Source organism: Pygocentrus nattereri, chromosome 27 (assembly GCF_015220715.1).
Source record: "Pygocentrus nattereri isolate fPygNat1 chromosome 27, fPygNat1.pri, whole genome shotgun sequence".
Taxonomy (NCBI): domain Eukaryota; kingdom Metazoa; phylum Chordata; class Actinopteri; order Characiformes; family Serrasalmidae; genus Pygocentrus; species Pygocentrus nattereri.
In genome coordinates this window covers 8,513,445-8,533,968 of record NC_051237.1, presented here as the reverse complement: position 1 = coordinate 8,533,968, position 20,524 = coordinate 8,513,445, and the positions used below count along the sequence as shown (strand labels likewise).

The following is a 20,524-nucleotide window of genomic DNA, read 5'->3' as shown; positions in this document are numbered from 1 at the left end:
TGGATAACAATTGCACACATGCATGTTTATGGCAAAAATAAATAATAATAATGATAATAAAACTAACTTATGCATTTGTAGTCATATGAAAGTCTTAAGAACCCTCATCCAGTTACATGTTTTTTGTTTTATAAGAAAAATAATTCTTTATGGAGAACACACTTCAATATGACACTTTTCTGCAAATGTTAGAGAACATTTTCTATTTATGTGCTGCGTATTAACTTATTTTCCCTTTAGAAAATCAACAAAACATTTAATTTGACTAGAGGCTCGTTTTTCATAAGACTGCATACAAAAAAAAAACAAAACTCACGCAGCAGCTATAAAGGCATGTAATTTATAGGAACAGTTTTTAAGGCATTCTTGAATATTTGTATAAAGATGGTATGTTCAGCAGTAACAGCTGCTAAGGGATATATATATATATATATATATATATATATATATATAAACAGTTTTTCACTCATTGTCTCACTTCAAGAGCAAAGTTGTTTTCCTCAGAATAGCCCTGGTTAATCCTCAATATCTTAAGATACTGCAAATAAAAAGAATACATGCTCCTTTATTAAAAACAGTTTTAGGGTTCAGGCTGGATGGGCCTCTGCGAACTGCACTCCACAGGAGGGATTTGGGCCCACTGAGGGACTTCGGTCATCTCTGTAAAGTAAAGCCTCCCCAGACAGCCAGGCGTGTGATTGGAAAATCCAGTAGCAAAGCTTCGACTGCACAGTTCACTCCTTTCCCCCGACTTCCATACTCAAGTACAAATGCCATTAGAATGCATTCTTGAATTAACCACTTTACCAACCCATATTCGTATGTATGCCAGTAGTCTGATCTATGAGCACTGAACCATGAGCCAAACGGGTAATGGGTTCGATTCCAGCTGCTCTCTCTGTGCCCCTGAGCTAGGCAATTAAAACCAAGCACAGCAACTGGCTGGTGTGGGGAAACACACCTAAATGACTTAATGACACATTAATGTGACTATTGGACCAACAAGCAATCACAAAGAATGACTGGAATTTGCGAACTATTATCCTGAGAGAAATGCAGCCAGAGGGTTGAATTGGAATTGATCTTTAATGTAAACAGCATGGGCTCTTATAACATCTGATGGGATAAAAAATAAACCATAGTAGATATAACAATGACAGGATATATCATTTAACTTAAATAATAATAAATGATCAAATGTTTCTGATGATCCTGAAAAAACAAACAAAACAAACAAACAAACAAAAAAAAAAAACAAGATCCCTTAACTGACGCACAAAAATCATCTAATACTGACTACTTGGCAGCACAAATATCACTAATGTTTACACCATCTTACAAAAACAGAAGCTCAATATTGCTTTGGAATGTTACAGCAGTCTACCACAAGTTTGGTGGGTATCAAGGTGAAGAGAGGGCTGTATTTGCAAGCTTGTGTTATAGTTGCACTGACCAGGTATGTCAGTCCCATTCAAAGCAGGGCTAATATAAGACACAGGAGGCTGATGCTGCCCCATTCTGTTAACAGTCTACAGTTTGTGTAGCATGAACTAGACACTTGGAGACAGTGGTGGAGATGTACTTGGACTACACTGGCCTGCTGTTTTTTTTTCTGTGCTGTTAGCTGCCGCCTGTGTGACTCAGAGTCGTAATGCTGCGCTAAGTGCTAAAAGCCAAAGTCCCCAGGCTCAGCACACGCTCAGCAGGAAAGGCTCTCACCTCAAACCGCCTGGAAGGATGGGAATAACAACTGAAAGCTTTGGGATGGACCGAGCATTAACACAGAGTGAGCGCTTGTACATGAGGTGCAGGTGCATGACGTGTGAAGTGGGAGTGTGTTGACAGCAGGAGGTTTTTTGTGCAGTGGAGGTTTTTGGACCTGAGGACCTGGGTCTCTCCCCAACCAGACGGGATGGGTCAGTGGCAACAACAGCTGAAGTCCAGTGAACTCACTGTGAGCAGACGCATTTAAAAAAAAAAAAAAGTTTAGCAAGTATAGCGAAAGGAAAGAAAAAAAAATCCTTTTTTGTACTTTTTCTTTGACAGTTTTCTAAAAGTTTTTTCTTTTTCTTCCAGTTTTCATTTAAGAAAAAAAATAAATCACTTGGTCCAGTGGAGGGGTTAGTTGCAGTCATAGACAAAGTCATAATTACTGGGTTCTTTGGGGATAGGGGGCGGAGCCTCAGGGATCTGGATGTTCTCCAGATCCAAGAGGCGGAGTTTCATCTCCATGTTCAGAAGAGTGTCCAAGTCCGAGCGGGTGAATTCGCTGGTCATCTCCTTCCCCAATAGAGCATTCAGCCCATCTGTCCACATACAGTACTGAAAAAGAGCCACATGCACAGACATATCAATAAAATAAAGTAACATCATGATATTTTAAACTTTACAGTGTCCCTCAAGTAAACATGACTGAAAACTAAAAATACACACTCACTGGCTGCTTATTACAGTTTTACTCACTGTCCATATCTACACACCATAACACGCTGTCCATATTATCAGGTCTACTTTGTAGTTCTACAATTACAAATTAAAGTTCATCTGTTTCTCTGCACAATGTGTTAAGATATTCTTTATCCTATTCATCAATGTCCCACAGGACCACCACAGAGCAGGTCTTATTTGAGTGGTGGACCATTTTCAGCACTGCAGAGACACTGACATGGTGGTGAGTGTTAGTGGTGTGTTGTGCTGGTATGAGTAGAGTTTTTAAACAACTCTGTGTCACTGTTGGACTGAGAAAAGTCCACCAATCGTGATCATTAATGATGGGCTAGAGGATGAACACCACAAACTGTGCAGCAACAGATGAGTGGACAGTGTTTAGAAACTCCAGTAGCACTGCTCCATTCATAACAGTGCAACACACACTAACACACCACCACTACATCAGTGTCACTGCAGTGCTAAGAATGATCCAACACCGAAATAATACCTCCTGTGAGCAGTGTAAAGGGGGTAACAAACTGTACATAGAAACAATCTCTAACTGTAGAACTACAAAGTGCAATTATATGGTGTAACAATGGACAAAGTGTAAGATCTGATTTGATATAATAGAGGGGTTTTGTCAGTGATACAATTTTTAATTTCACATTTGATTTTTCGACATGCTTTGAAATCATTACACCCTTACTATACAGTAAGTGGCTGTGATAAAGTGGACAATGAGTGTAGACACAAGGTAAGTATATCTATTATTGTGGCCAGTGAGTGTATATTCTTTCTCTGAACCATTTAGAATGTTTAAATCAATGTCTGTGTTTATGCAGAGATATGCTGTATGATATGAAGTAAGCTAAATATGGAGTGGCTGAAATGATGCTTTTTCTCCTGCTGTGACGTTTGTGTGGTGATTTCACCTCATGTTTGTCAGGAGCGATGAAGTTTAAATACTCGTCAGACTCATAGAGGATAGAGAAGGCCAACTCCAGCACTTCCTGTGAGGGAGCGAGAATGAGAGGGAGAAAAAGAGAGAACCAGTCAGATGCTAATGGGGCTGCTGTGTTTGCGTGCCTCCTACTGCGTGCCTTTCACACGTCTCCTCAGCACATATTACTACAACAGATGGCTAATCTGTCGTGTGTGTGTGCGCGCTGCATCTCCTGCTGGGCACCAGGGGACAGTACTAGGACAATCGGCAAAGGGAGCGTTTCACTGCTTTACTGTAACAAGAGGCTTCAACACTGTGGCTCAGCTCCTGACAAAGTACAAGCAAAAGTTTTTAGGATAGCTATCAGGGGGATCCACTTAGCACCACAGGCAAACATTACTGGATACAAAACTGTCAGCATGTCGGACAAACCAGTCTTTACAAAACTGAAAAATTTATGCGTTGCAAATCCTTACAAGAGTCCTCCCCCACGGGGTACAAAGACTTTAAGTGGGCTTCAGTTGCAGAACATGCTTAAACACTATTTCTCCAGAAGGACCCTCAAAGTTTTGTGCCTGTTTCAACCAATTTGCCTTTGTTCCCAGTGCATTCATAAGCAGGGAATCAAAGCTCAGGGAAGCATGAGTATATTGGAGAGCTGTCAATACTCAAATGCTAGACTGTAACAGATGCTAAACAGTCACTGATAACTATGCAATCAAAGTTCTTGTCATATATAGGAGTAAAATTTTTCAGTAAGCAGTATTATTGTGTACAGTAATGGTGTAAGAATGCATTCAGTGCATCGCTCTGATTCAAACACATCCATTTCATTTATTATTTCCTATAATAGTATTCAATAAAGTATGCACGCTCAGTTTGAGGTTTGAAATGTGGCACTTTTTGAAGAAAAAAAAAGCAAGGTGATCATGTAAAGTCTGGGCATGTTCAGTTCGGTTTCCTTTTCATATACACATAATTTGTGACTGCATGAGATCCTGCTGGCGTGGGTTTCCGTTCTTTCAGTGATGCCCACAAATGTGATCCGAGTGTGAAACGCTCCCCCTTGTGAATAATCTTCAGTATGCAATTTGACCGGTAATTAGATGCCCTCATTATCATCATCAACTAATTACTGCTGATTCAGTAAGGTTGTTTTTTTGCTTATCTTTTTTTTTTTAAAGCAAGCACTGTTCGGTGGCTCAGCAAAAAAAAAAAAAAAAAAAAAAATCACATTTATACAATTTTTCAAAACCCAGACATTGTCAATCAGCTGAGATAAGTTTGAAGTCCATATTTAGCTTCTTTTGTTTATGACCACAGCAGAAGGCTAGCATCGCTAAACAAACGCTAGAACTGAATGGTCACCCAAATAGCCCAAATTGTTTCTGTAAAAATACCAAATCATCTTTCAACCCACTCAAAACCTGAAATGAACAAATCTGTAGTCAGCCATATAAAGTATAGAGGAAACTGATCCAAGATCAGTACTGCTTGGTGAATACCAGTGTTTTCTGAAATGGCTACCCAGACGTGAAATTTAGTTTTTTTTCTAGTTCACAGTAAATGAAAACCTGGAGAGGTTTTTGGGGAGATATTTTTACAGAAATTATTTGGGTGACTACTGAGCTGTGGAGATTGACTCAAAACTGGACTCAGAACATATCCTGGCTGAAGGACTTACTCTGGAATAAGTGGAAAATTGGATATATTTGATTTTCCATCAAAGTATTCCTTCAATTCACAGCCTAGTGAAACCTTGTGCTTTAGACAGACACAGACAAAAAATATATATAAAATTGGTGGAAAATACGGCTCTAGATTGTACCAGTTTGTACAGGTTATTTCCAAAATACTTTCAGACTGTAATCACACATATACAGTGTTTTTGCACAAAACTTTATTTTAGCCAAACTTAAGTAATTATCTTTATTATTACTTTTAGGTTAAGGATACCATGATTGTGGTAACACTACTCTTACTTAAGTAGGAATTTCTGCTACTTTTTGCACCTTGGAGTATTTCTAAAAATATTTGATTTAAACTAAATTATGGTGTGGTCTCCAGTTACTGACACAGACAGTGTATCTGCTTATTCTTCAGGAAGAATGATAGCTATAGGGTTTGTGTGGCTCCTCTCTTGCTGACCAGAGGCAGCGGGCAGTCTGGGGCTCTCCCTGAACCCCTCAGCAATTCTTCTACTGCATGCTTATCGACAGAGCTATAAAGCTGGCTGAGACAGAGGCGCAAAGCTCCTTTGTCTTTCCTGCTACATTTATCGGCCTCTATCAGTTAGCAGCCGTGTGCGGATGGCAGGCTCGGGGGAGCCTCTGGGCCACTGAGTTCATCCAAGTAAACAGTGTTCACAGCAGCTTTATGAGAATAACTCTAGTTTAAAAATTATATACATTATGATTGGTCTGTGACATCTAAAGGCATGACTGAAGTGCACTCAGTGAAGTGAAGTCTCAGAGCTCTGCTGAAAGTCTGAGGAAACTGTCAGTTTGTCTGGCCCAAGTAATTTGTACTATTTGTACAAGTACTATTTTCTTGAACTTTTTTAATGTACTATACTTATGCTGGACATGCACAGGCTAACTGCCATTTACAGTCTTCAAAAAATTAAGATTCCCAAACATTACTTGGCTTACTTGTATGTATGGTTATTGGAAAGACCTTTCATTTGCACAGAACTCACATTCTATGGAGGTTCTTTAAACCATGACTCTCATTTATGAAATGTTTCTTTAAAGGGGTCCATATCATTTCCCTCACCTTTTTGAAAGACTTGGATCTAAACACTGATAACATTTTTTAATTTACTCATTCCCAAGTCCATACAGGTTATAAAAGGAAATTAGGCTGTAAAACAACCCAATATGAATTCATACCTACCTATTCAGCCTACAGCAGTTTAGCTCCACCTATTTATGCCAAAGTTGTAAAGAGTGTTTCAGCCCACACTATTTTTTAAATGACCGACAATTCAGAACAGAAGCAATTTACATATATCAGTCTTAAAAGCACAGTAACAAAACAGCCTGTTTAATTCTAAGGGTTGGAAAATTGCCATATAAAATGAATTAATGTATTTTTGGTAAATAAAAACACATAATCGTGGACCCCAAAAGTGGACCTCATGAAAAAAAAAAACAAAAAAAAAACAAACAAACAAACAAACCAAAACCAAAAACAAGAAAAATCCCTTTAAAAGGATCCTTAAACAATCATCCATTTAAAGGTTCTATAGGGAACCAAAAGTGGTTTCTTCTATGTCACTATTCCAATTAACTCTTTTTGATTATATTTGGCTTCTTTCTTATTAAGGATGCAGCTTCTATTGTTAACTCTCATCTTTACTAACGAACATACATACATAAGATTAAACAGTGTGTGTTGTATTTTTATTGAGAGTGCAACAAATAGATGTAAACTGTTGAATTGGGCTAGAGGTGGGCGATATGGTTTTTGTCTTGTAAAAACAGAGAAAAAAGCCAGTAGTGCCACATTAAAAAACATAAAATCTATACAGTGCTTTGGTTCAAAATTGCATGCACTGCATTAAATAATATTAAACAGGACTTACTATGCTCTTTGTAATAAAATGTAGTTGTACTGAGGATCAGAAAAGCATATTATGATGTAATTTGTCATGTTTTGAAACTTGCTAAAAAGCTAGATTTAGACACTACATTGTCTTTTTTTTTTTTTTTTTTTAAAAAGCAAGTAAACAATTTGGATATGAACCCTTTAACATACCTTCTAACTTAATCTGACCAAAGTCATCTGTTATACTGCTGACACTGAGCCTGGCTCAGAGAACAGGAAAGGTGACTCTAGCGGTGATATGAGCTGATGTTTGAGTCATACAAGCACAGACAGCCAGAGGATACACAACTAGGGACAAATACTGATAAATCCACCCAAGTCTCTCACTGACACACATACACACCCATACATTCACACACACACACGCACACATTCCCTCATTCCCTCTCACCTTGTTCTGCTTCAGGGCTCCTTTCTCTTTCATGTGCGGACAGTCCTTGCCGGTGACGACGGCTTTGATGTCAGCCACGGGCACTGCCGAGAGGAGAAAGGAACATTGAGCTGGGTCTGCATCAGCTATCAGAAGTTTTCACTGAGCTACACTGATACCGTCAGTTACACTTACATTTGTCCTGCAGAGAGTCGTGAGGCACCTCTCCCTGAGGGCTCTCCTCCAAGTCTCCATAGTGCAGCACTTTATGATTGGGCGACAAACGACAGTACCAGAACTTGTCTGTAAGAAGAACAAAGAAACAGAGTGTCAGCTAATCTACTCAATAGTTTGGTAGCATAGGTGTGTCTATTTTGACATGTCAATAAGCAAACATTTTGTTGCTATCATAAGAAAACCTAATACAATTTTTCTTTCAATTTGCATGTTTTTTGTACACCATTTGAAAATGCCACCTGCTCTTAACACTGTGCAAACTTTTCATGCTGAACCATCTGAAATGATTCAAAAATGGTCCCTTTAGGTTCTAGTAACTGTTTTTTTATATATTTTGTGACATTGTTCTGTACTTAATTTAGTAAAATAATTATTTTTTCTTTATTAGACTGGATGGTAGAGCCTTCAAAGCAGTGTTGTCCTATGTATGTGCTGCCATCACACAGGGCTGAAGTAGCATCACACAGAATTATTTTTCAAAATACATTGTATACCCAAAATTTCACATTTATGCATTTATTGTGTCAAGAAGTGCAATTGTGTGAGGTTAGGAGTTCACTGATAGTTAATTTATATCAGGAGAATCCATGTGGAACTCGACGCTTTTGCAGCCCAAAGAATAATTTACTATATTTTTATAGATTCTGATTTTCTTTTGGCTAAAAAATTAATGCAAACCATATAAAAATGAATGCAAGGAAGCAAATACAATCCAAACACTATGTTAAAATCTTCTGCAATAAAATCTCATATCTACCAATCCTTCAGCATTTTCTCAGTCATGCTGGGTGGCACTGCCTGCCCAGCCCAACATGTTTAAGGTCAGGAAATAAAAAATGGCATAAGTGGTATGACATTGCCATTTCTGATATTGGCTTGTGAGGTTTGCATAATACAGTGACAATTTCTAATATTTAATACCTTAAAGATTTGTTATTTGTTACACAGCCAACAATGAAGGAACTGGACTGGCCTTTTCAAGGGTCACTGGGCCAAACAGAGTCAAAAAGACAATTCAATTCAAGTTTATTTGTATAGTGCATTTTACAACAATGTTGTCACAAAGCAGCTTTACAGGAGTTTGAAAACACACAGTTATAACATATCCCCCAGTGAGCAAGCCAGAGGCGACGGTGGCAAGGAAAAACTCCCTCAGTCTGAAGGAAGAAACCTTGGGAGGAACCAAGACTCACAAGGGGAGATCCATGCTTATCTGGACAAGCAGTATTTACAATTTAATAAGCTAAATGCCATATGAAAGCTAAGAGGATCTGTGTTTGAAGACTGGATGGTAAAGCTTTAGAAACTGCACTGGTAGAGGCAGTTTCTGACAATCTTTATGAAAAGTGGGAGTAAGCTGAAACAGTCCCATTCTCTCAATGCTGGTACATCTGGACGGCACATTGATGTAATTGAGGGTGTTGCAGCTGGCACAAATGAACTGGAGAGCCGGTTAGTGATGGTGAGGAGGAGGCCCTGATGGTCAGTCTTCAGACAACTGAATAAGGGTCAACCTACTTCTCATTGCATTACCAAACATGTTCCAGCTTCTGTGTGAACGTTCCGTATCACCTATGTATAAGGGTAGGACTTGTGGTTAAGTAGCAGGCACATCACTAGCCTACTGACTGGATAACACTGGGACTGGCACAGAGGCTCTGTAGCCCCCTGCCTGGAGCCCCCTGCACTCTGCAGAAGGCTGGCACGAGCTGCCGTTGCTGCTGCTACTTGTGCACAGGCTAGAGGCTGATGGCTGGCACTTGCCCTGGCAGCTCCATCCAAAAGCTAATTGCTGGGAACAGGAGCTTGGCACGGTGCCAGCACCTGGGTCTAAGTGGAGTCGAGTGGAATGGCGCTCCATAGCTCATTCGCTCGCTCCCATGGCACAGTGCAAGGAGGATTTCAAGCAAAACAGCCTGCTCATTACTCTCATGCTTTCTCCATAGCACCAGACCTCCTAACAACACAAACACAACCGACTGAAGCTCGTTTATCTACAAACACAAAGTGAACGAGAGAGAGTGACAAGAGAGTGGAAGCGCCAGCCATCTGTGTGCGCACACGAGATGTCAGAAAATATCCGCCATGCTGATTAGTTTAAGATGTAAGCGCACAATGAAACAAGGCTTCAAAAGAGAGTTCCCTCTGCAGGGGCTCTAGTTGCAAGGTTTGTTAGATTTTGTTGCTAATGGACAGACAGACGCTCATACAGAGAAGGAGGTGCACAGAGACAGAGGGAGAGAAGTTATTTCCATTTAAGAGCAGCTCGATGAATATTTGATGGGCAGATGTGATTTTGAGAGGAGCTCTTCAGGTACTGAAGAGTACTGACAGCAAAGAGACAGCAGGGATGAGGGGAGAGGGAGAGAGAGAGAGAGGGGAGTATGAGAAAGTGACTATATAGATATAGAAGGTGAGAGTAAGAGAGAGACAGTGAGAGAGCAAGAGAATGAGAGCAATAGGGAAAATGAGTGACAGAGAGAGAGACAGAGAGAGAGAGAGAGAGAGAGAGATACAGGAATCAGTATGTATATTACATACAGCCTTTAGCCCAAGTCCAGGCAGAAGGCACACACACACACACACACACACACACACACACACACACACACACACACACACACACACAAACAACAGTACACATTAAAATACATAACACATCAGCAGATACTAGCAAACAGTAGAACACGCTATAATACACTGTCAAAAAAAAAGCTGTGTGTGAATGTAGTATTAAGTACACTTATTAAATGAATAAATACACAAAGAGAGAAAAGGCAGTGAAGACAAAGTGATGTGTGGGTGCACATGCCTGCTTCTGCCATGAAATTACTCAGACGAGAGTTACCAACAAAATATTACTCATCTCATTCCCCAAATAGAAGCACATCAAAAGACTTCTTCAAAACAGTGGCGAGCAAAGTTTCTCATTCTTCTGAATGGCTGGTCATCTTGTGAGTCAAGAATAAGGGGAAGAACTGGGAATCTGCATGAAGTACCACTATACTGTAATATGCAAATATGTGATCATTAAAAATGAAAGGGTAGGACCATTAAAATTACATTATTAAACTCAATTTTAAAAATAATCTTGGAATAAAATCTATATTCTTTCTGAGTCTGCAGCTATGATTAGGTGACAGTTTGAATCAGAGTTATACATATTTTAAATGCATCTAACCTTTTTTTGCCATGTAGCATTCTAGTCTATCCCTATAGATAGTTTCCAAAAGAATATTTCAGAACCATTGACAGGCTATGTATTATTTGTTATTGTTCAGTTTTTATGGTTTGGCCTTTTGTATTTAATCAAAATGTAACAGTGATACATGAGACATGGATAATAATTTAACAGTAATAGAGAATGAAATACAGATCAGTATGTGACACGGCTAGAGCTGGACTAGTGGTAATGACAGGCCAGGGTTAGCATGTGTTTCATCTTGCCCTACTGAGGTTAGATGCATGTTCTTGGCCTGGGGTTATGTGGAGATAACATCTGAATTCTGTCCATCAGATGCATTTTTGCATCCAACTGCTATTGTAAAGATGGAATTTGTGGAAAGAGCATTTTTAGATTTTGAGAATGTCAAGGGCTCTTGTGATATATGGGGGAATAATCTGATATGAGTTTAATGACCCTGATGCAGTGCAGTGACCCCTACATGCATAATAATAAGTCTATTTAGAATTAACCCCTTCAACTGCAGGTTTAGTATTCCATTATTAAACTTAAGTTTTGCCATTCAGTAACTACTACAAATTAGTCAGTAACTACATAAGAGATGAGTCGTACATATTTTGCTCTGATGCTAAACTGTAGCCTAACATGAAGGTAAGTAAAAGATGGAATCTTTTACAGAATTGTTTAACCCTTAAAATTAATAGTTACTTAATTACATCTGGCTACATTATTCAAATGAAATCATGTAACTATACATGTAATTACACAGCAAATTAAGCAATGAATTACATTTAAAATAGTCAAATTTGTAATCTGTATCAACAACTTTAAGCCTGCACTACTGACTTTTCTGTTTGTTTTGATCATCCAACAAAAAAAAATGGCCCTTGATGGCCCCTTCAGTCAGAGCTATGCTAGTCTGTGCAGGCGTCTGTTAGCTGATGTAACAGAACTGGCAATTAGTGTTCTCCTCCAAGTGCATTTAAGCTGTCCAATGCTGTTGAGTTAGCAGCAGTTTCAAAGATGCTGTGGCTGGCTTCACTCCAAGCGGAGTCGTAACTATTGAGTGAAAGTATGAATATGATGAAATTTGGGAGAAAATTGGAAAAATCAAAATAAGAGACCTACACTTTCAAGAGAATTTCTCAATTTAATGAGCTTGGAGCAAGGAACCATTAACAAATTATACATATATAAGCCTACAGCTTAAGAATTAACCAGTCAGACACTGCTGCATATCCCCAGTGCCAGTGTATTAAGAGTGTTTCAAAAAGAAGAAGGTGGCATAAAGAGCACCTGAATGAGAGCGTTACAGAAAGATAAGAAGGGTGTAGGAGAACCGGAACTGAGAGAAAATGAGTAGGAAAGAGGGAGTGAAATGGAGAGCAGGAGAGCAGACGGAAAGGTGCTTAGCCTCATAGTGATCTAATCCAGTCGTGTGAAAAGCATTAAATTATCTGGTCTAACTGATAAATCTCCTCTCTGAGCTCCAGCAGACAGCTCTGCTCTCGTGCAAGCTGGCGTGAAAGCCGATATTACTTTCAGCATCTCTGCTCCACACAAGCTTCAGCACTCCCACCACTCGGCTCTCACTTAAAACACGAGCCAGCATCCTGCGCTCTCTCAGCCTCGCATCAGCTATTTTTACACCCGCAAAGCCTCCCTGCCAAACTAACAATAGAAACCATGAAGCTATTCATGGAAGGATAGAGGGATAGAGCTGTTATTGCGAGGGCACTGTCCTCTCAGCCATGCAAAGCAGTGTCGTATTAATGCTCTGAAAGATGTGAGAAAGAAGCGCGGCCTTTTGTAGTAGATTAGTGGATGTGCCGTCAGCCCCTGTGGTCAATCTGAGTTGTGCTCGTGACCTGGACTCCTTGAGAAGCAGGAGAATTGAATTAAGCAATTCTTCCATTACTGCAATCGATTCCTGCACTTCAGGCCAGTAAGCAACTGAGATTCCGGTGGAAAAAACACTCCCAGACAAGAAGATACATCTATATGTAACAAAGAAGATGTGTGAAATTGCATGTGCTTGTGTAGGACAAAGCCTTACCCTGTCTCCTGCGGCTGCTGATCTTCCTAAAGCAGGTGCCCTCACATAGACGGTTCAGACGCTGCTGTTTGATCAGCTCCATGATCTCCGGCTGGATCTTCTCCCTCAGCTCCCTGTGCAACACACACGACAAATGCCATTCTATGTTGTGTTTAGTTTATATCATTGCTGTTATAACAAAAATCACAGAAACTGTAACTGTAGTAGTGCAGGAAAACCATCAAAACAAAAATTACATGATCGAAACTGCTAGACAATGATTCATTGCAGACAGCCATCACAAAGTCTGCAAATAGCTTGCTTGTTTTTCATATTCTGCATGCTCTCCTGATGAATGTGCACACTCTCCTGTATGCATAAAGCAGTCATTAAAGTGAATTATGCATGACTTTGAGAGGCATGTGGCTTGCATGGCTGGGGTGTATGGAGGAAGCAAATGAGTGGAACAGGGTCAGAACTGTGCTGACACTCCAATAACGTCCCTCTTTCATCTGCATGGCCCTGCTAACACTTCTCCCTAATTTACTGTGCCTCACTGCTTTCAAATCTGCAGCATAGAGCTTCATTAAACTGATTATTGGTTTGAAGCTCTGCCTATCTTGTCACCACTAAGTCAAAAGGATAATCTGTACACAAAGGCAGTGGAAAAAAGGATTTTAATGATCTTCCAATAAACAGCGATGTAGGAAATTTAAATAATAATGGACACTCATCTATTGCCATGACATTATCAGGAGATACCTTTGGGTGCAGCGAGTAGGATTTGAAAAAAATGAAGAGTTTCTCTCTTAGATCTTAACATGTTACATTCTGGAGGCTAACTGATATTCCACTAATATTGATGCCACAGTTTTATTTGCATCAGCAAAAATATTGTAGATAACATGCTGATGATCACCAAAAATCTTTGGACACAAAACTAGCAAGATATAACCTTGCAACTTCCTGCCTACAAAAACTGATTAATCTCCTGCTTAACAATATGATAGCCATGCAGGCTGAATAGCATCATGGCTAGAACAAGAGAATAAAAACATATATAAAACACATAAAATGTATCCCAACCTAACCTTTAGTATCAGTATAACACAAAAAACAAGAGACATCTAATGAAAAATAAGAAAAGAAGTAATTAACAGAAACCAAAATCGTAAATAGAATTCTGGGCAGCTCCACCCCCAATGCTAGTCTTTACATAATTTAAGGCTGTAAGTTTCTGCCATTTATTTGAGTTTAAAAAGTGTGACATACTGACCAGCAAAGCAAAGTTTAACTAACTTTAATTTAATTGGAGTATAAAATGAAAAATATAAATTAGGGCTGGTGTGATAAATTATTAATAATAAATATAAAAAGTGATCAATCAGAATTACATTGTTTTCTAATAATTTAAAACTATGGTTGTGGTCAGGATATCTGTAACAGGTTCCATTTGTGCCAGAAGAGGTGACAAATCCTTGGCCTTGTCACTTTTTCTGGTGCTAAAGGGCTTTTCACATTCAGTTTTACATGCACACAGAATCCAACTAAACAAAAACACATCAAGTTTCAAAAACATGAACACTAACTCCTTTTTTCACATCTGCGCTCATGGTCCCTCCTGTTGTTTGTTCACTCATTTTAATGCTCTGAATCAGAGGCACGAGCTCCTTCACACAACACACATAGCACCACGGCAGATTTTCAGCTTACGTGTGTCATTAGAACTCCACATGCTGCATGTATTTGAGTCACACTGGCTAAAAGCAAAATCATAACTTTTTTGCAGTTACTACTCGCTGGATCTATTTCCTGTCACGTTCTCTTCACACTCTTCATGCGTTGGAATTGATGTGAAGCTATCAGTGCGTTATAGCTGTCAAGATCTGCTCAGTGTGAAAAGATGTCATAACAACAAAATATTAAACTATAAATATGGTCTCTGGTAGCGTTTTCTGTGGCAGACCCTCACTCACAGGGCAACTTACTGCTGCGCGTTTAATTGAAGCAAAACCAGAACTGGCATTTCAGAGAGCAGGTCGGTGTGCAAAGTGCTCATGCATACAAAATGGAAAGGAAAAAAAGGGCTAAACTCATAAACTTAATGATATCAGGATTTTAGCCCCTTAAAATATCAGCTACAGCTTTTTCCATATCAGTTGGTTCTATTACATACATTTCATATCAATTAGCTATGAAACTATATACAGTTCTGTTAAATCTCATCTGAAATGATTCTTAAAAAGGGCATCGTAGCCATTTTTGTCAAGTTTAAATGTTGCATGGAGATTTGCCAGCATGTTTTCTGGCACAGAACGCTGCACAAATGGCATGCCAGGAGCCACAAAACTTCTTTAATTGAGAGTCCTTTTAGCCTAATGACATTTAGATTGTCTATGGTGCCTTCACCCCTATTGCCATTTGAGCGGAAATGCCATTTTAATGTGTGCTTGCAATCATGAGTGACACAGGTGCATCATCAAGAGGCCAACAGTGCATGTTCCTTTATAACAGAGTACACAATCAGGAGCTGGATGATTGAACTTTTTAGCTATTGTGTTCCTACAAGTCCAGCATGATTTGTTACCATGGTGGCCATGTGTACACCATGTTTGAAATCATTCCCATATAAATAATTTTTATTTTATTCAGTAATAATGCATATAATAAAAAATCAAAATATTAGAAACTAGATAATGTTGGGCATGTTCTATTCATTATTTATTCATTATCATTTATAGAGGATTTGTAATATTATTTATATGATATATAGTACATGCATTTAATCATTACAGTAACTAGTAAGTAAATACTACTTTACAAAAAAAAAAAAAAATCAACAATATTAATAACAATACAATGTACACTTGTATCGTGCCTTTCACAAACCCAAGGTCGCTTTACAAGGTCAGGGTGTGAAAGTATTCAGAAAAAAGCTAGGTTTATATCTAGGTATATATGCTTTGCAAGTGGGTGGCTAGTGTAACTGATGAAGTATGGGCGTAATATAGGTATATTTCTAAGTGGATATAGGTTGGCTGCAGAATTTTGGAGGTACTGAAGAAAACAAATAGTTTTAGATGATAAACTATAAAACAGAAAACTGCAGTACTCTAACCGAGACGTAATGAAAGCAAGTGTGCAATGAAAGAAATGTATGAATTTTGTTGTGCCAGGAACCAAAATGTCAAACATTTACAGAAGCATTGGTGGTTGGAATTCTCCAGATTTTCTCCATACAAAGGGCCTATCATAAGTGTTGTGCAAAGTGTTTTTCTCTGTAACAAGTATAAATACAATAATTTCTGGGGCTGTTATATCAGCAACTGATTTTGTATCGTTGAAAACAATGACTGCAAACTTTTGAAGTATAATGTTGGGGGTGTTTATGATGCCAAGGTATTGTGTGTGTTATAGACAGTACAGTCCATGCAGATGTGATTATGTGAAAGGCCAGTGTATGTTGTACTCACAGAATGGGCCGAGACTGGAAGTCCTCCTGGTTCATTCTCTCAGACTGCCGGATTTTGAGGATCTCCGTGTAGCTCAGGTTCTGCAGGCGGCTCTTAAACTGGTCCAGAGAGTTAGGCTTGACTGTCAGAGCTCGCGTGATCTGTTCCCTCACCACCTGCATCACCTATATCACACAGACATAAAACAAACAATGAGTTTTGAGACTGTCTGACAAACAGACAATTCATAATTTCCTATTTTGTATTAGTCTCAAAATATTGTGGTGTATTTGTGACTTATAATATTATAATAGTCACTTGGAAAAATGAGACACAAAATCAAAGTATGTTTTAGGTTTTGTATGAATACAAGAGGAGAAACTGGTCCCTCATGAGTTGAAAGGAATATAATATATAACATTGAAAGGAAAGGCACCTGAGTAAGAAAAAACATCTAAGCACTGTAGCCCCACATATAAAGCCTGGGGTAACAATGAAACCTTCCTTTTAACCTGTTCATACGCAGGGTATCTCATGAACACTGTAGATGATCTAAAAAGGGCCACTGACTGATCATATTGTATTGGCATCCTGTGACATTTTTGACAGACCCTCACACTTTAAAAAGCTCTCTACCTGCACAACAACAACAACAACAACAACATCAGCAACAACAGTTTTGTTAGCAGTAGTAGTAGTAATAGGGCGAAAATGTGCATGGAAAAAAACCTATGCATCACAAATCTAAATAAAACACTGTTATGCTGTTTCATCAAGTGCCCAAAATCTATCCAAAGACATTCTGGGCTATGCTCTCAGCTTTTTGAGCCTAGCTCCTGATCAGCTACAGCGTGGCAGCACTCTGGACAAGAGCCAGTGTGCACAGAGCTCTCTCCATACAGCCAGCAGCTCAGCCACCATCCCCCTCACACCCCAGCAGAGAGCGTGCTCACAGCTCTTCTACACACAAGCCTACAGCCTCCCCCCCTCTTCTCCTCACTCAGCACCCAGGGAACACACATGAAGCCTGGACACCCTTCAGCTCACCCAGACCCTGCAAAGCTTTGATAGTGTACGGCCCCAAGCATGAAAAGAGTGAGTCACTGAATCTGCTCTTGAACCTCCAGCTGCTGAGCGCGTGGTGTGTTTAGCTGTGGAGTCAAGGCCAGCCGCCGTTCCCACAACCAGCGTCTCCGCTAACCAGTAGTGGCGTTGGGATTAGACAGGTTTTAATTAGTGATAAGAAGAGGTCAGGGTTCCTCCCAAATCACTACCCTAATCTGCCTCTGTGCTCTGAAAAGGAAGGAGTAATTGCTTGAGGGATAAACCTAGATGGTGTGATGTAATAGCCATGATAATCTTTCAAAGGACCACAGCAGTCAGTGTCTCAGATGTGAGCTGCGCTCTGTGAGCGATCTCTAATCAGGCACTCAGCTTTCTAAGCATATATCTGCATGTTCGCTGATTTCTATGTAAAAAATATGGTGCTTTTTGAAATTGTTGCCACCCTCAGTCAATATGAGCCAAAAAAAGGCTGAAGATATTTTTGTCCATCAGCTAGAGGTAGCTGCTAGCTACATTATCTGTGCATCAACTAGAGCTTGAAACATTTAGCTGAACCTAGGCGAATAACGTCTGGAATGTTCTTTGATGAAATTAATTGTACTGCTTGATAAATACATTTATTAAAGTGTAATTCAAAGTTTATTTTGGATAGCTCACTATATCACACACACTATAGCATTGTTTTATATTATATATACTCTGTATTTTATTTGCCTGTGATCTAATGGCAGATGCTGTTGGCACTACGCAGTATTTTAACCAGGTTTTACTCAACACTTTGGGTACGTTGAAAATATATGAAATCTGATTTTTCTGTGAAGTAAAATAATCTGATGAAATATTTCTCAAAAATTGCATGACTTCTTGCTTTGCAGTGGATTAAATATGAGGCAAAATGCGGGGCCCTTACTCTTCTGTCAACATGGAGAAGATCAGAGAGTATACAAAAGAAATGATCACTTAATAGGTAGGGAGGAGGGCCATGCCTAAAGTTCCTCCTCTTTACCATGTAATGTCCTTAAAAGTTCCGTCTTTACCCTCTTCTGTTTTCTGTGATGATATTTTTGCACCCCACCACCATCACAGCTGCTCCTTATTCCTCTGTCCTATCACGGTCATTAAAAAGGGGGGTCCAGCCTTATAGCAGAAGCTGACCAGAGTCCTCAGAGTTTTCTGCCCTCCTACATCACCTCATACAATCGCTTCTCATATGGTGGAGGCGTGGTCTGAACTTGCAAAATATCACTGAAACACTGGAACTAGGTTTTATTCATAGATGAGACAACAGTGGAGGCTTCTGGCAACAAAACACCAGAGGCGGACGAAGTACACAAGTCATGTAATTGAGTTAAAGTAGAGAAACTCAAGGTAAAATATGACTCCAGTAAAAGTACAAGTCCTTACTCTAGACCTCAACTTGAATAAACGTACTAAAGTATTTGGCTTCAAATATACTTAAGTATCAAAAGTAAAAATGCTAAAAGATTAATCATGACTGATGTCCTGTTATCATTTTTATAACAAGACTCACTTCCTGAACTCATTTCAGGTGAAAGCCCTCCAGCGTCTCTCTTGGTAAACCAGTCTTTTAATAGAACGTCATTAATTAGTGATGCTGACTTCTATTAAAATGATCATAAGCACAAAACACTGAAGGTAAACAGTTTCCATCAGGGAGAACCGAGTGGCTCTGAAATCACTTTTTACACACAAGCAAAGTTTCAGTTTAAGAATTACTTTGTAAATTAGTTACAAGTTGAGCAAAAGCTTGCTTTAAACTCAGGATCACAAATAAGTTTTCCTTTACTGTATTGATCTGTAGGTCTATATGTTCATAAACATAAACTAACCGAAACCCAAATTTTTACGACATTGAATTGTGTGCTGCACTGGGTCGGTATGACCAACAGGTCAAAACAAGCTAAAAACAAAAACGACCGCTGTGCCCTGATTGGTGCTCTTACTTTGCACTTCTTTAATTTTGACATGTTACATTTTTATACACACAAAATCCAAAAGCAACGACAGATTTCTCAAAATGTAGTAGAGTAAAAAGATATTTGACTTTGAAATGTAGTGGAGTGACAGTAAAATGTCACCCAAAATGGAAAAACTTAAGTAAAGTACAGATACACAAAAAAACTACTTAAGTACAGTAACAAATTATATTTACTTAGTTACTGTCCACCACTGACAAACACCTCATTTGAGTGATGCATAAAAGAAGCTAATATCCACACTGTAGTATGTTGGTGGATCAATTGTGTCATAGAGCTGTTTTAGTTCTTAAAGATTGTGAGGAATATTATTGGGACATATTACATCTTGGCATCTAGGAGACTTTTGAGAAAATCCTGACTGCTTCTGCCAACAGGACACAGATGTCCAAATCCACAGGAACCAAAGACTGAACGATCAGAAGATTGTTATGAACTTTTTGAAGAAAAAAAAAATATTTGTAGTTTTTCATATGGGTTTCTCTCATTTTCTGGGCTACATTCTGATAAACATACTGATAAACATAGACATTTTTCACAGTCTTGCTTGCATGCCTACATCAAGGAAGCCTATGTCTCTTGAGGGCACTGAATTTATTTCTATGTTGTCAATTTTTTTTCTGATTCTGGCTTAACTGCACTTTTCTCGAGGCAACTCTAGATAGCCTGTAAAAAGCAACAGCGGTCACAATGGTGGGCAGCCTCTTTAGGAATGAGAGTGTGATTTCCGGCAGAGCGACAGGGAGGTGAAGGATGGCAGAACTGCTGCTGAGAGGGTGGGTGGTGGTATTTGTGAATAAAGTGGAAAAGCTCCCGTTTTTTTTTTTTTTTTTTTTTTTTTAGAAACGCTGAGATGAGCCAGACTCGGTGCCTTTGCCTCACTGAGACACTGAAGTCTCAACCAGCCACCACCTTCTTCTTTTTTATACTCTCCCCAGCATCGATATGCACAGAGCGCACTCGCCCAGTGTCAGCTCACAGATAATGCAGAGCGACATACAGGGGGAGGAGGAGAGGCATGTTCGTTTGTGTGCTCAAATTGAGTGCTCTCTAGAGACAAAGCCTTTCCTCATTTCTTCATAAGACCAAAATTGCAAATTTCTAACCATATATCTGCCCCATTTACACTCCCAAACAGCACCTAACCATTCAAAGTTAAATCCTCCTTCCCACATCCTGCTGCCTTTTCCAAACTCAAA

General features: G+C 39.2%; 1 protein-coding gene across 6 annotated transcripts in view; it reads right to left on the bottom strand.

The window, feature by feature from the left end:
* Positions 1 to 1,067: 1,067 nt before the first annotated feature.
* The window catches only part of elmo1 (engulfment and cell motility 1 (ced-12 homolog, C. elegans)), a 104,335-nt gene continuing 84,878 nt past the window's right edge, over positions 1,068 to 20,524 (bottom strand). For 4 of the 6 annotated variants that reach the window (XM_017694746.2, XM_017694760.2, XM_017694780.2 and 1 more), the window contains 6 exons: positions 16,285 to 16,448; positions 12,833 to 12,945; positions 7,551 to 7,658; positions 7,377 to 7,459; positions 3,366 to 3,443; positions 1,068 to 2,322 (listed from right to left, as the gene is read on the bottom strand). In XM_017694746.2, coding sequence (XP_017550235.1) covers positions 2,122 to 2,322; positions 3,366 to 3,443; positions 7,377 to 7,459; positions 7,551 to 7,658; positions 12,833 to 12,945; positions 16,285 to 16,448 — 747 coding nt within the window. In that variant the 3' untranslated portion in view covers positions 1,068 to 2,121. The remainder of the gene's footprint in view (positions 2,323 to 3,365; positions 3,444 to 7,376; positions 7,460 to 7,550; positions 7,659 to 12,832; positions 12,946 to 16,284; positions 16,449 to 20,524) is intronic. The other 2 variants (XM_017694770.2, XM_017694752.2) reach the window with 1 other exon arrangement.